This window comes from Furipterus horrens, unplaced genomic scaffold (genome assembly GCF_987537825.1).
Source record: "Furipterus horrens unplaced genomic scaffold, mFurHor1.1.pri manual_scaffold_9, whole genome shotgun sequence".
NCBI classification, from domain to species: Eukaryota; Metazoa; Chordata; class Mammalia; order Chiroptera; family Furipteridae; genus Furipterus; species Furipterus horrens.
This window is the reverse complement of record NW_028327179.1, coordinates 89319567-89335549: the sequence shown is the minus strand read 5'-3', so window position 1 is coordinate 89335549 and position 15983 is coordinate 89319567. Positions and strand designations below refer to the sequence as shown.

At 41.3% G+C, this 15983-nt stretch overlaps 1 protein-coding gene across 1 annotated transcript in view; it reads right to left on the bottom strand.

Annotated features, from left to right (window-relative positions):
• The window catches only part of EXOC4 (exocyst complex component 4), a 689199-nt gene that overhangs the window by 664158 nt on the left and 9058 nt on the right, over positions 1–15983 (bottom strand). The window contains exon 2 of the mRNA XM_090287528.1: positions 3235–3424. Coding sequence (XP_090143654.1) covers positions 3235–3424 — 190 coding nt within the window. The remainder of the gene's footprint in view (positions 1–3234; positions 3425–15983) is intronic.

Below are 15983 nucleotides of genomic sequence, written 5' to 3'. Positions count from 1 at the left end.
ACGAGTTAAGAGCTTGATCTAGCACCAGCAAGGCAGCCAACACTGGGGTGAAACGTAAAGTATTCGTGCACATGTCGCTGCGTTTCCGTCGGCCTACCTGCTCCTATGATAAGCATTAGACGGCCTACGTCCTATCTTTAAAGAAATCTAACATCGTGACAACATGGAGGAAACGCTCGAATACCAGCAAGTCTCGCCCATATGGTCTGAGTTCTCAACTTCAATCTGCCATATTCATCCATTTGGGGGCTGCTGCTACGATTGTCACCACATGAGAAACGGGCAGAACCTATGGACCCTGAAGTTTTCTAACGCAATAACGTCTCATTTTGACCACTTTTACAGTATATTCAACAGTAACAGGATTGCCCAAGTATTTTGTTCAATATCCACATTAGCTGACCTGATCAATTGTACATGGTATTTTATTTGCACTTTTTTTTAATCTAGAAAAATAAATTCCAAAATGACCTGATGTAAAAAAAAAAAAAAAAAAAAAACTGGACCACCTGGGAAGACAGTCAAATCTGTCAGCTCATATTCTCCTCTAGGACATAGATTCTACCAATATAACATAAATTCATACATGAAACTAATATCAATGTGGGAAATGTAAACTGTTCCGTGTTCTCAAGCTTTTAAAGGTAATAGGCATAAATATGAACATTTTTACCTGCCTTGGTTCCCACTAAAATTTATTCTCAGTATAACAGCTAGAGTGGCCTTTTTTAAATATTAGTCACAGCCCTGGCTGGTGTGGCTCTGGACTGGGCACAGGCCTGGGTCGCGGGCCAGGTACCCACTGGGGGCGTGGGAGAGGCAACTGATCGATGCATCTCTCACACATCGATGTTTCTCTCCCTCTCTTTCTTCCTCCCTCCCCCCTCTCTAAAAATAAATAAATATATTTCTTAAAAATAAAAATTAAATTAAAAAAAAAACTGACAGGGAGAGATTGGCAAGGAAACATCAGCGTTTTTGTGGCGATGAGACATGGGCTTTCAAAGTACAAAAATGTCAAATTACACAATGAAAATAAATTCACTTTAATTTTTCTTCTCCCATTTATCAATTATTAAAGGCCTTTCTGAAAAGAGCTTTAGCCCTTTCTCTCTCTTCCCAGTACTGAAGCTAATTCACACCACAGAATTGTGTGACTTATTTTTTCTTGAAAACTGATATAAACACAAAGTTTCCTTGTTTGGTTTCCTTTGGCTCAAAACTCCACCATGCTTATAAATGAGGACGGCAAAACGACTGTGGCTACTAAAACAAATGTGACATAGGCAAGATGAGACGCTCCTTTTCAATACCAACAGTCTTTGGGCCAAGATTCTATCAATTCAGAGCAATAGGGAGTCAAGGCAGAAACCACAACAGTGGTTCCTTTGAGATTAGGACAAAGCCCCTTCAGTCCAGAAAACTAATCAGAAAACACAAATACCGAAAGGTCCTTCACCCTTGCTGTGATTACCTGAGGCAAAGCCAGAAGGTCAGCATCTCTATAATTCATTTTCTGACCCCTCTGGGGCTTAGTCTATTGGGTCAAAATGGCCTACAGCTTACTTTAAATCTAGAGCAAATGATCTATACTTGTACCTACTTTCACAGATAAATCTATAGGATGAGCTCACCACTCGTAAAAGCCAAGAATTATAGCATTCCTTTAGAAAATGCCCCGTTAATTTTAAAATATAAAGAGGTCAGCACATTGCTTCAAAGAAGGCTGAGAGCTTACTGAGTCGGCAACAGTAATTTTAGAGGCTGAAACAGATCAACAGCTGTCTTAGAAGAACAATTTACATGGCTCCCTATGAAATCATAATAGAAGGTCTAGAAGACAGGGACAAGAGCCCTATGCTGCGAGCAGGTATTGCTGAGCAGGCAGAGTCCAGCGAATCCCCACGCCAATCAAAGGGCACAGGGCAGGGCATCTCAAGCGGCCGACGCAGGCCTCAGCACAGACATGCTCCAGAGGCAGCCACCGACTGCTAACGCTGGGACCCGGCATGAGCTCCAGACCTCTGACCCCTCACGTAAAGCAGGCAGAGAGCACCACCTCCCTTAACGTCTGCTGTGCTGGGGTTCTGCCAAACATCGAGTTTTAATAAAAAGGGGGTGGGGAAAGCTACTGCTTCAAAAATGTCTGAAAACAAGCAGCAAGGGCTTTAGAGTCAGAGAGACCAGAGTTAAAATTCTAGATTTGTTGAATTAGGAATAGACACCACCGTGCCTGGCAATGAATCATGCTCAATAAGTGGCAGGGATTATTATTTACCAACAAGTAGTACTAAGAGGTATCAAAAGAGTGACCCTCAAAATTCATAGCCAAGAACCACATAACTATAATGTGACAGTACACAGCGTTTATTATTTATCAGTTTATCCCTTGGCCAAATATACTGCCCCTTATCCTTTAGGTACTAAGGACATGGTACCCAGGAACCCCCAAGAGCTTCTTGTGCACCTACCACAAAAGGAAGGAGAGACGGAGGAAGGAAGAAAGGGGGGAAGAAAGAGGGAAGAAGAAAGAAGGGGAGAAAAGCAGAAGGGAGAAAAACAATGAAAGAGAAAAGACTTCCCAGATATGAAAAGACAATCACAAAAATCACAAAATAAAAATACATGCTTGTCACTATTAAGAACTATATGCAAGAATTTTGGTATTCATAAATATTTCATTGTATGTTTAAATAATTGATAAGTTCGGTTTTCTTCACAAAAATTACAAAGAATGTACCATGCCTGCAGAGAAATCACAACCAACTTCAAATTAGGTGACATACTCAGGCAAAATTTCAGAAGACAAAAGAATTTTTCATCTGCTATAGCAATACACACACACACACACACACAAGGCATGATATGAGTACATTCAATACATCTGACACCCTGCGAGGGGAGCCTCAAATAGTAAGAGGCCCAAGACTCTTAAAACAGCTCCCCCGTTTGGTCAGGATTCCTTTCCGTCTTGCTCAGGTTGCGACCGTCGCCGGTGCCAGGTCACAGTGAGAAGTGGTGACAGGAGCCAAGGAAAAGACAAGGGAGAGAGAGGCAAAGCCCGATGCCCTCTGTGAGCCTCTGGCTTGCCAGCATCTGCACTAACTCCCGAAAGCCTCCCCAGGAGTCCCCCGTTACGGTCCTGGGCCGCTAGGCAGCGCCGCTCGCCCCGCTGTAACACCCGGACGGACGGGAGGGCGCCGCAACCCCCAGCAAGAGGAAAGGAGGCTGCACCTGCTTTATTTTATTCCGGGAGTTGGTGATGCGCTCGGTGATGCTCTGGTACGTGCGGATCGCTGTCGTCAGTTCTGTATAGTGCTGCACAATCAGCTCATCCAGGTCACGGTCACACTTCTCGTAGGCTTCTTCCAGGCGACCCTTCTCATTTTCTCTGTCTTCAACATCATCACTGGTAGACAGAGTCCTGATAAAGACAGAGAAGATATCAAACTGAGTCCAACTTAAAGCAAAAAGGAAATAAATAGAGCAGAGGACATAGAGTGAATAATGCTGTGATGACTATGAATGGTCCCAGGTGGGTACTGGACATATCAGGGGAACACTTTGTGAAGTATATGATTGTCTAACCACTGTGATGTACACCTGAAATGACTACAAAATAATGCTGAATGTAAACTGTCATTGAAAACAATAAAAAAGGAAAGGAAGACCAGGTAGTCAGTATGCTAGCCCATTCATCCCACTAACTAGGAAAACAGTTTACTAATGGAAATACAAAACCGCCTTCACAGTAAATTCCAATCCCCCATCTAAATGGATTTGTTGGTTGCCTCAGGAGCCCTCCCTTCATTTTTTCCTGGGCATACCAATTTTAATCAGATAACAGGCAGCATGAACTCTGCAGGAATCTGGGCAGGTCTTGATTTGTTTGAGTGAATCCTGGTGATGCCATTCCCCTTACCAGTCTAGCCAATGAGACTAAGGACTTCTGGATAGAGTTTACTTACAAGTAAGAGGAACAGGAAGGAGGCCCCTCTTGCCAACACTGAATACTGTTAAACAAAGCTGAGATACTCAACGAATCCAGCCGTCTCACCGCCATGGAAAGGAAAGCTAAGAAGAGTGCCAGGCTATTGCTGCGATGTCATTTGGCCACCAAAGCAGCCAACCCTGCGGCTGCCTCACCTCAGGACTTCTTGTTAGGGGAGATAATAAATATCCATTGTTTAAGTCACTTGCAGGTGGTTGTCTTTTACAAATAGGTGGAAGTGTACTAACTGATAAAAATCACTCACACAGAGGAGCCACCTTCTAAATTGCTTACTTAAATGACCTCAATTTGGTACAGGGCCACCAGTGGCCTGGAAATAAGGCCATATTAATTCTAAAAACTGTTCCAATGGCAATAATATCAATAATATGAGCTCTACGGCAAGGCAGTAGATTGATATGAATCAACAATAACCAGGGAATGAGATAGATACACTTACTAAAAATCTTCCAATAATTTAGTTTGATTCATTGGCCACAGATCTCTGTTTCCTACAATATTTTTCTTGAATAATTTTTTTTAATTTAGTGTTATAATCAATAACAAAGAAACCTTTTTCTCTTATCTGCTGGCTGCGGTAATTTAGAGTTTCATTAAATTCCCTCAGATTTGTCAGTTTATACATTCAGCATAATTTATTTCATTTATCTTTTTTAATTTAGGGAGGTAGTATTTTAGGCCTTCAATGATGGATGCAATCAATTATAAGTCCATCATTAGAACTGCTTTCAGAGATGGTCTGTCAGCGAATCAATCACATGTCCACTCCTAGATATTTGCAAGCAAAATACTGTACAACAGACTTCTCAAAACTGTCATTTAGACCAAAGATCTTAATTCATGAGCCACATAAGATGGAAAACTTCTTCTGCCATTTAGAGGGAGATTCAGCAGGCCAGTCTTTGACTCCAGTCTTATCTCCTAAAAGAATTTTGTAAATGTGTTACAGCTGCCAAGAGATAGGATGCAGCATGAAATTGGGAAGGGAGAAGGAAAAAGGCAGTACCTCTAAGGAATGTGGGGTACACCCAGGAAATCCACACACTGGGAACCCTGAGACTTGAAGGAAGACCATTCCCACTCCAGATTCCATGTCCCCCTCTGCCAGCTGACGACCCTACAGCAGGCTTCCTCCACGGTTACTTCCAGGTAGAGGATACCACGCAGGTGTCCGACTGATAACATAAATCAGAGTGGAGGATTTCGGGAGAATTTGGTTTCAAAGACAGACCCACCAATATTACTCGCAATATCTGGGCACAGGGTAGCTAAGTGTGTCTTCCTGTTGTTTTGATGATATATAACTTTGCTCTTTCAATCTGAAACCTTCCGGGCTGTTAATCTAAAGTAAAGCACAATCAGAAAATGCCTTCAATTTATCAGCTGTCTCAAAGGGAAGAGTTCCTAGATAATTAACTCTATTATTTCCCCTTGTAACAGCAAACAGCCACAGAATTTTCAAAGCTACCCTGGATCAGTCTGCCATCTTTATAATGCATTGCACGATTTCCTCGCCACCGTTCGTGGACGCAAACACGGCAAACATTTCGCATTGTTTACATTATATAGCAGCATTACCATTAAGGAAAATGCCAGGCCCAGAGAGGACATCTTTCTGGGGCATCAGCTGTCACTGTAACACATTACTGGAGCATTAGGAGTTATTTAGGAAAGAGAAAGGGTTACAAAAATGAAGATTGAAGAGTAATTTGAGTCTAGAGGGGGTATTTTAGCTATTTTCATTTTTAGAGACAATATTTATATAAGGAAAACAGCCTGTACCAGTGTTGCTCCACATTTGAAATTCATCCTCTTGATGTAAACTGGGCTGAATGACAATTTTCCTTTAGTAAAAAATACTTACATTAGAGAACTCGGAGTGTACAAACCATTACATTTTTTTTTTTTTTAATTAAAGGAAAGGGAGGCAGCAAGGATAAAAAAGTAATAATAATAGCTGCTAATGTTTAGAGAGGCTTTCTAGCTGCCAGGGGCCAGCTGTGCTACAGGCTTGACAGAATGTATGTTTAATCCTCCTGACAACCCTGTTGCTGCGTCCGCCTTCTTACAGATGTAGCAGCTGAGGTCTGAAGAGGTTCGTCTGCCCCACCTCACACAGTAAGGGAAGCAACAGTACAGGGACTCAAACCCCAGGCAGGTCTATTTTCAGATTATGCTCCTCACTGCTCCAGAGTCACGGGCTCTGGAGTCGAACTGCCTGGGTTAGAATCCACGATGTACTTACTGCCCATATGGCCCCGGTAACGGTATCTCACTGTGCTCATCTATAAAATGGAGAGAGTAAGTATACCTTCCGTATAGGGTTGTTGGTTAGAATTAAATGAGATCACACAAGGCCTGGCACATCATCAATACTCAACAGATGTCGGCTGCTGCTGCTAGCTACCTCAGCTGGACCGGCAGCACGGCTGGTAGTCGGGGAAGCAGGAAAGGCAGCAGCACCTTTCTACAATGTCATGCAAAGGACATCCTCTGGAGACATGGGTTCGAATTTCGTGACCCCCCAAACACTAGATCATCTGGCACTGGGCATCAGATTTGACCTTTCAAGACTCTCACTTTACTCCTTAATGTCAAGAACTGTGAAGAGTCTGAGATTTTTATCCTACTTACAAGCTATCAAAGTTAGGCTGCCACTGTTTTACGGATGCTGGTAGAAGACCCAAAACTCCTGGGGCAGAGACTAAGGACTTGATTACTCACAGCACAGCAAGGAGCGTGAGCACCAGCGTTTCTGTTCAGTGTCCTTTCCCCCAAGTCCCTTGGGGTTAAGCAGATGGGCCCAAAAGGATGCCTGCACACCCTGTGAGTTACTGGAGAGAACCCTGAGCTTAGAAACCTGAATCTGTTATACCGGGCAATAAACATGCCTGCCCTCTGTTCTAAAGGGAGCAGTTCTATCTTCCAAAGATAATTGCTAGCAAACATCCTGACAAGATAGTCTAAAACAAAAGGCACTCAGTGCTTTGCTCAAAAGAACTCCCAATACACAACACTCCCAAAATGAAACCTAATTCATTGGGTTTCTCCAAGGATTGCATGATGTCAGGTAAATACAAACTCATTTCCAACCTCTGTTTTCATTTCAGCAAAATAAGGCAAGAAATACAGTGTCTCACACAACGAATATTTGCAAAATGAATGAATGACAGACCAAAAGAACAGACTGATTCCGGGAGAAAGTCCCCAGGCATGCTACCAACGCACAGCAAATTTCAGTGTGGAATTACCTCGCTCTAAGCCAGTCACTTGATCAGAACTGAGAGCAGGATAGACAGGGACAGCGGTCGTGTAGGTCACCCCACCAGCCAGGTGAGGATCTTCTCCTCAGCCTTCTGACCCTCTGTGCGATGAAGAGCTCACTAGGTAACAAAGCAATTCAGTGCAATTTTGAACAGCTCCCCTTATTACAAAGCCTTTCATTACAAAACAATAAGTTAAATTAAATAAGCCTCTTTATGTCTACCTATTGACCCTCGTTCCACCTTTCCCAATAACGCAAAATAACTCTATTCCCTCTTCCCTAAAATTTCTCTTTGAATGGTAAAGGACTTTCAACACTTCTTTCTTCCTCAACTGAAACACCTCCAATTTCCTCAACTGTTTCTTCCACAACGTGGAAGCCCAACACACTGGTTGCTTTCCTCTGGGGTCCCCTCAAAAGCGGCTAACACTCACTCAGAACATCCTCCATGCCTAGCATTAATCTAAGTGGTTGACACAAAATAAGTCTTTTATTCTTGACAGCAATTATGAGGTAGGTGTCATTATTGCGGCTCTTTTTACCAATGAAGAGATTGACTTGTGTTCTCTAGGCACTGAGCTCTTAAGTGGCAGTCAGGCCCCCCACCTGGGCAATCTGGGGCTTAAAAGCCTCCCCATCCTGCTTCTCAAGAAGAGGTACTAGGACTGAACACAGCACACACTTAACATGGTGTGACCAGTCCACACAGGAAGAGATTTCATAGCCCATAAAATGGGCACTAGCCCAAAGCTACACTGCATTGTTTTACTGAGTCCAAAAATTAACCAAGATCCCTTTGAGGTTAAGTCCTACCAACCACAGGTCCCATTCGTCCTCTACTTGGAAAATGCTAAAACTAAGGGCAGAGATTTCCATGCATTCCTATGTCCTGCGTTTGGGGCAGGGGAGGTGAAACTGAGGCATGGTATAAACTGAATGCGTACTATTCACCAGGCAATGTAGTGCTTATTTGCACACCCGATCTACGACAATCCTCAAAACAAAACAGTCTTGTGAGACAGTATCACCAGCCTTTTTACAGATAAGGAATCAGAGGAACAGAGCGGTAAAGTAACTTTCCCACATGCACACAGTTAATAATATCAGAACTGGAATTAAAACCAAGTATATCTGACTCCAAAGCCCATGTCTTTTCCACTACACGTTACGAAATCCTCCTTTTCCTGCCTTGAGCGCCTGAGCTGCAGACAACACTATAATCAAGCCACAGCTCACGTGGAAGAAGAACTGAGAGCAGAAGATGTAAAAAGAGCACTAGCAGCATTTTAGTAGTAACGTCAAATCTTGACAAGATGATTTTAAAATCATGAGCTAAAAGACACAAGCCGATGACAAACGGTTTAATGTTGCCACCCCAGATGCATTCGAGTTACGCAATCATTCTTTAGATATTTTTCCCATTCCTACCTCAAAACCATTATGATTTACAAACTATTGCCAAGTTCATGAAGGCGCATAAAAGTGTAAACCAGATTTCAGTTAAGTTGTACACAATGACATTTCTGAATCACTAAGAATTTTTTTTAGTAAGTCAGCTCTGGCATTTTGCATTATGGATTAAATACATCTCTAATCATGACTAATGAAACCCCAGGAAGATATTTATTCACTTAATGGGCTAGAAGGACCCCGGGACACATGTTAAGCCATTGTTAACAGCACCTACTGGGAGGTCAGGTGGCTCTAGCGAATTCACAGCATCCTCTCCAAGCAGCGCTATCAACAAGCAAAACCTAGCCCAAATAACTGCAGATCTAAAACCGAATGTATCACTTCCCTTTTTTCATATCAGCCTCTGTATTTCAGGGTAGCCAGTCAAGTGTTTTGAAAGGAAAATAACTAGTACTCTCACTGGCTCTTGTGTGGAGCAATTTTGCTCTCACTTTGGACTTAATAGAGTAAGGGCATACAGACATGAGAAAGTACACAAAGGTCATTATTACTCTTTAAAAAGACAAAAGGAAGACCAAATAAAAGAAAAAGTACGCCTACGAAAACAAGGTTAGTCACAAAAGGGTGACCCATCATTCAAGGGGACAGTAACCTTCAGTTGAAGACAGAAGAAGAGGCCGCTACAGGAAAGACAACCAATCTGGAATGCTACGGTTAGAAAGTCACAAGAAAAGTTTCCTGCTACTCTCCTAAGATAGGTCACACATGAGGTTTGACCTTGGACAAGTCACTTACGTTCTCTGGGTCTATTTCCTCCCTTGTCAAACAGACGAGAGAGTAAGAGTGCCTACCTCACCGGGCAATGGTGAGGATCGGAGGGGCATGTAATGGGCTTTGTAAAGGATAAAGTGCAACCCAAGTGTGGACATGTACACCCGTGGGAACAAAACACCACGTCCATGAATCACAGCGCTGTTAGCCCAAAGTCCCTAACTAACGCCTCCTTCATTCAAAAGCCCCTGAGGATATTTACTTATGAACTGACACCAGACCTTTCCTCTGGTTCCTATGGGGCTGGGTACAGGAAGTGCTTAGGAGAAGCCAAATAAGGAGCAGCTGCCAGATGCTGGATCGGAAGAAGGCACAGAAGGCAGTCCCCTGTCTTAAGAAACACTTGCAACTAAATTATCTCCTGCAGAGTAATGAACGCCTGTTCAGGAGTGTCTGGAAAAGGACAAACAACAGTAGTGACCCTATTTGGTTCCTTTATTCATTCGGCAGATAGTCATAAAGCACCTGCTCCTTAGCAGGCACAGTTCTAAGTGGCCAGAGACACCACTGTGAACAGAACCAATCCCTGCCTCCTGAAACTTACATTCTCCTGCGGAAGCGATAAAACAAATAGAGAAACATCACACGTGGAGGCCAGGCGGCAGCAGCTGTGGGAAAAGAAGGCAGGGTAGGAGGGCGAGGACTATTTTACAAAGGGAGCCCAGAATGGAGCCTTCTAGAGGGAAGGGAGGTGGCACTGTCCAGAAAAGCGGATTCCAGGGAGAACAGAAGACAGACGGCTCAGAAATGGGACATGTCTGGCCTGTTCAAAGAAGAAGGAATGGCGAGGCGATTAATGAGGCTTTAGAGAAGTAAGGAAAGGTGTCAGGGATGAGATGCGGTCGGGAGGAATCTGGGAGCCAGATCAGTCACAGGTTGGTGGGCTCTTACTCTGAAAGCATTCTTTGAACCCACCCATGCAAAGAACGACAGCCTTCAACCAGGAGTTAATAATGAATACTAATACTGAATAATAGTATTGACTTCCAAGTTTCACTTTAATTCTATCCTACCTCTTTCCAAAAATAATCTGAGATGGTTTACACAAGAATGTAGATAATAGAAATGAGAAAGCAGAACTAGTTTAAAAGATGCAGAATAAAACAATGCCAAAAAAAACCATAAGACACAAGTATGCTGGTCATTTGACCAAAGTGTTTATATGAAACAAGCCCTCAAGCTAATCCTGAGGTTCCCAGTAGCCAATGCAAAAAAAGGAAACATACCAGTTATATAGTTGCCATTATCAAAAAGATATTCCAGTTCCCCTGAGGAAGCAAAACTTAAAACAAATCTTAAATTCTCGAAATCTTTCACTTAAAAACAATAAAGAAACCATTATACAATGTAGTGAACAATGTCCTCAACAACCTTCTGGGGAAAAAGTAACAAGTTTTATATAACCATTCCTAATAAGTCATTCAGGAAGGTAACATAAAAATGCAACTCATACCTACAAATTTTGAAAGACTGAATGAATCTAGTCCAAGTAAGAACTTACCCGATCATCCATTTCAATCTATGGATAGAAATTAGGGAAGTCATAGAATTAAACGAGTCAAACCATGCTTTATGAATTTTCTCCTCTCAGCAAACTTTTTAATAGTTCAATGTGACCAGACAGTAGTTGTTTTTTTGTTTTAAAAGAAAAGTCTACAGTGCAAATATTTGGTATTAGAGGGTTAGGTAAACATCTTAAGCCAGAAAAGCATACAGTAAGGTTGACAACCAATTACGAAAAATTAAGAGCCTGCCCAGGGCTTTTGCCTGAGCCTCAGGGTTGCCTACAGGTAATGACAAACTATCCCTATGGAAGCAATGGAGGGTACACTGCAACGAAGTAATAAGAGTCCTCAGGGTACCACCTGCAATGGACTGAATTGTGACACCCATCCCCATTAATATGTTGAAGCCCCAACTCCCAATGTGCCTATATTTTGGATATTTGGTCTATAAAGGAGGTAATAAAGATTAAGTAAGGTCTTAAGGAACTGGTGTCCTTGTAAGAAGAGGAAGAAACACGAGAGAGCTCTCTCTCCCCACATCCTCAGAGAGGAAAGTCCATGGGAGGCCGGTGGGAGAAGGGGGCCGTGGACAAGCCAGGAAGAGCACCCTCACCAGAAACCAACCCTGAAGGTACCTTGACCTTGGACTTCCAGCCTCCAGAACTGTGAGAAAATAAACTTCTGTCATTCAAGCCACTCAGTCTGTGGCATTTTGTTATGGCCTGAGCAGGCTGGGACACCATCCTGTGAAATACAGGCAAGTGGTATTATTCTGGTTGGGTCAATTCTCAGGACAGATGTTATCAGTCACCCCTCCCTTAGCCATAGTGACACAGTTTCCTGGCATATCCACAAGAATCAGCTGCCTTGTACAGCCTCAGAAAGCAACACTAATTAACCTGTTGTAAGAAATCTTTAACATAATACACCTGAATTTGGGAGACACCTGCAGAATAATTAGTATTAAGTTATGCTTTCTGAAAACAGTTAATAGGTTTTACTGTCTGCCTAAGGGCACCCGTTGTTGGCATCCAGTGACGCTCCTTCAGGAGAAATAAAAATTAACAAAACAATGAATGGAAATCCCTTCAAGTAACTCAGGAGAACTAATTACAAGTAAGGCTCCACATATTCCAAAATCACGTATCAGGAAGTTAGAGCTCTATAGAGCACAATCTACAATAAGAACCAAATCCCCTCAGTGATCCTCATTCTGGAAAGCGGGGAACAAAACGGGGGGTTGCTTCTGAGCAGACAAACTGGTCGTCACCAAACGCCTACACCCCGCCCTTCAGCCAGTGCTACCTTCTCTCTCATCAGGGCAATTCTAACTAATTTGTTTAATTGCATAATGGGGAAAGCAGTAGATAAGGAGTCATCTTTATTTCCTAAATACTCTAACATTATCATAAAGGCAAAAACTGAGTATTTGAAAACTCTCAACAAATACTCAAAGGTTAACTAGGTTCAGAACCTCACTCCATGTGAGACAAAAATTAAGTATTGGCTTATTGATCTTTCTAGGACATAATATTCCTTTTCGTTAGGGACCCCAACGCAAGAAGAAAAAGCCTAGAGTTGACATGATTCTTCAAAACATTGTCCTGTTCTCCGTCCCAAAATGCGTTTAACCAGAAGCTATGAGATTACACTATTGGATCTATTTGGCCCTTATTTCAAAGTGTGAGCGTCAGGTTTCCTTTTCCTTTAAAATACAAACCGGTAAACTTAAATGCCTGAGAGCAACATAGAGCTGCTATGTCCGCAGGGGAACTAAAAGCCACCATTAAGTGTGAGTTCCGCGAAAGCAGAAACTGAAGAGGACAGAAGAGAGGCTGCTCAGAATACAAACACTAACCGAAGGAGTTGAGGAGGAGGTCTTCAAAGGCCTTATATACCAAGCAGAGCACTGTGCGTGATGAGCAGCCCGTTAATGCTTCCAATGAATTAGAAACATAACAAACCCTCATCTTAATTCTGAGTTTGAGTTTTTAAAAAATCACATCAAAGAAATATATGAGATGCATATTGCTATATAATCACACAAGATATGGCTTCACTCAAAACATAACCAAACCGACGTTACACTCTTGGATCGATTTGATTATGTTCAATTATACACTGCAATTGTGTTTCTTAATTATGTCTTATTAGAGGCCACAAAACACAGGATAATCCCATCCCAACTGATAGCAATTCACAATGACAAACAGTTTCTCCAAAAAAGTTTTCTGATGCATAAGAACAACATCCCTTAATTCAGTACAAAAAGATTCATTTCACACCAAGTGACAGTAAGCAATTTCTGCTTTAAAGTCAATAGAAAATTCACTGGTGTCTCCCAACAGCACTTAGGGTCATTACCACACCAAACACATGCAGTTTTTCACTATTTCAATTAATTTGGTTATGCAAAACAGTTCTGGGGATCAAAAGCTATAAAATCTTGAAGCCACCAGAGAAGGCCATTATCTAAAATTAAGTAAAATTACCCCCACTAACGTATAAAATTGAGTCCAGGGTTGACAAAGTCAAGTTAAAATCTACCAGTGCCCATACAGAACCAAGCTATCCCTTTTCCCTCTTCAACCTTAAGCCTCACGTTCTCCTTCAGGCTTTGCCCACAGTGACCTTGTTTTTCACCTCCAGTGGAATGTTTTTGTTATAAGCATTTGGTCATTTTAAGAATATATGCTATTTCCTAGCGTGGAGTTTCTGATGAGTTCCTCAGAAATGACGGTTTGTAAGATATTAATAGGTGTGTGGTAATAGGTTACTTTGGAAACTCCGGATTACACAAATTAAAGGTTTCTCAACCTCAGACATCCAGGAGGCTTTCATATGTTAATGTACAAGGTGCTTCTGGGAGGGAGGGTGGCAGAGTAGGTGCTGGGTGGACAGGCCAGGAAAAATTAATTATTTAGCAGTTCTGTAATTTATTAATCTACAGAAATTAGTCATCCCACCCCTTCCCTCTCCCCAGCATATACACACATATAAGCACACCTACACACATATTTATGAAAATTTTCAGACATGTACAAAAACTAAGACACTTTTGAATAAACCCAGCTTCAACTAAACATATTCCAATCATATTTCACCTTTCATTGACTCAAACCCCCTTCCCTAATTATTTTGAAACAAATCTTAGATATATCATTTTTATTGGCATATATTTCAATGTAAGTATATAGAGCTTTGCTTAAAAAAAAAAAAAAAAAGCCATAATGTCAGTATCTCAGTTTTTTCTAAAAGTTAAAATGCAAAGTGGTGAGACAAAATGGGCAACGCTTCCTTAATCTGGTGAAAGAAACAGACATACAGGTCCAGGAAGTACAGAGAGTCCCAAACAAGCTAGACCCAAAGAGGACCACACCAAGCCACATCATCATTAAAATGCCAAAGGTTCAAGATAAAGAGACTCTTACAAGTAACAAGAGAAAAGCAGAGAGTTACCTACAAAGGGGTGCCTGTAAGATTGTAAGGCAAGAAGGGACTAGCAAGAAGTATTTAAAGTGATGAAAAGCAAGGACCTACAACCAAGATTACTCTATCCAGCAAAGCAATCATTTAGAATGGAAGGGCAGATCAAGTGCTTCCCAGACAAGGTAAAGCTAAAAGAGTTCATCAACACCAAGCCATTATTACATGAAATGTTAAAGGGACTTATTCAAGAAAAAGAAAATCAAAATGATGAACATTAAAATGTCAACAAACTCACAACCATCAACAACTGAATCTAAAAAAAACAAACTAAGCAAACAATCAGAACAGTAAAAGAATCATAGATACAGAGATCAGTTGGAGGTTTATCAGCTGGGAGAGGGAAGGGGGAGAATGGTGGGGAAAGGTGCAGGGATTAAGAGGCATAATTGGTAGGTACAATATAGACAGGGGGATGTTAAGAATAATATAGGAAATGGAGAAGCTGAAGAACTTATATGCACGACCCATGGGCATGAACTAAGTGGGGGGATTTATGGAGGGAAGGAGGTACCAGGTGGAGAGGGTCAAAGGGGGAAAAACTGGGACAACTGTAATAGCACAATAAATAAAATATACTTTTAAAAACAGACCCAAATCAAAGTTCTAGAGATCAATACTACGAACTATAAAAAGTACATTACACAGAATTAACAGGAACTGTAGAAAAGACTAGTGAACTTGAACACATGACAATACAAACTATATAAAACACCAAGAAAGAATGGAAGAAATAGTGGCCTAAAATACTTAAGAGATAAATCTGACACACAACATGTAAGATTTATACATTAAAAATCACTAAGAAAAATTAAACAGAGATATACCCTGTTCATGCATCAGAAGACTCAATAATGTTAAGATGTTAATTCTCGTATATTAATCTGTACGTGCAATGTAATCCCAACCAAAATACCATCAGGTTTTATTGCAGAAATTGAGTAGCTAGTTGTAAAATTGAAACAGAAATGCTAAAGACCTAGAACAACCAAAGTAGCTTTTAAAAAGTAGAATACAGTTGGAGAGCTTACACTATACACCTTCACGACTTATAAAAGCAATAATTGAGACTGTGGTATTGTCATTAAGATAAGAAGATGAATCAATCAGACTAAGAGTCAAGACAAACCCACATTAGTCAATGAATTTTTGATAACAGTGCACAAGATATTCAGTAAAGAAAGGAGAGTCTTTTCAATGAATGGTGTTGGAACAAGAAGATATCCACACACACACACGACTGAAAAAAGCTGACAGGGATGCAGGAAGTGTTCTCTATCTTGATGTGAGTAGTAGTTATACAGGTAAAAATTCATCAAGTCATACACTTAATATATGTACACTTTACTATATATCAGTATACCTGGAAAAGGGAAACAAAGGAAGCCTATAAGTTAGCATGTAGAGTAAGATCCCATATTTATTTAAAAATTCTTTCTATCCATCCAACATTTCACACACTCAGTGAGTG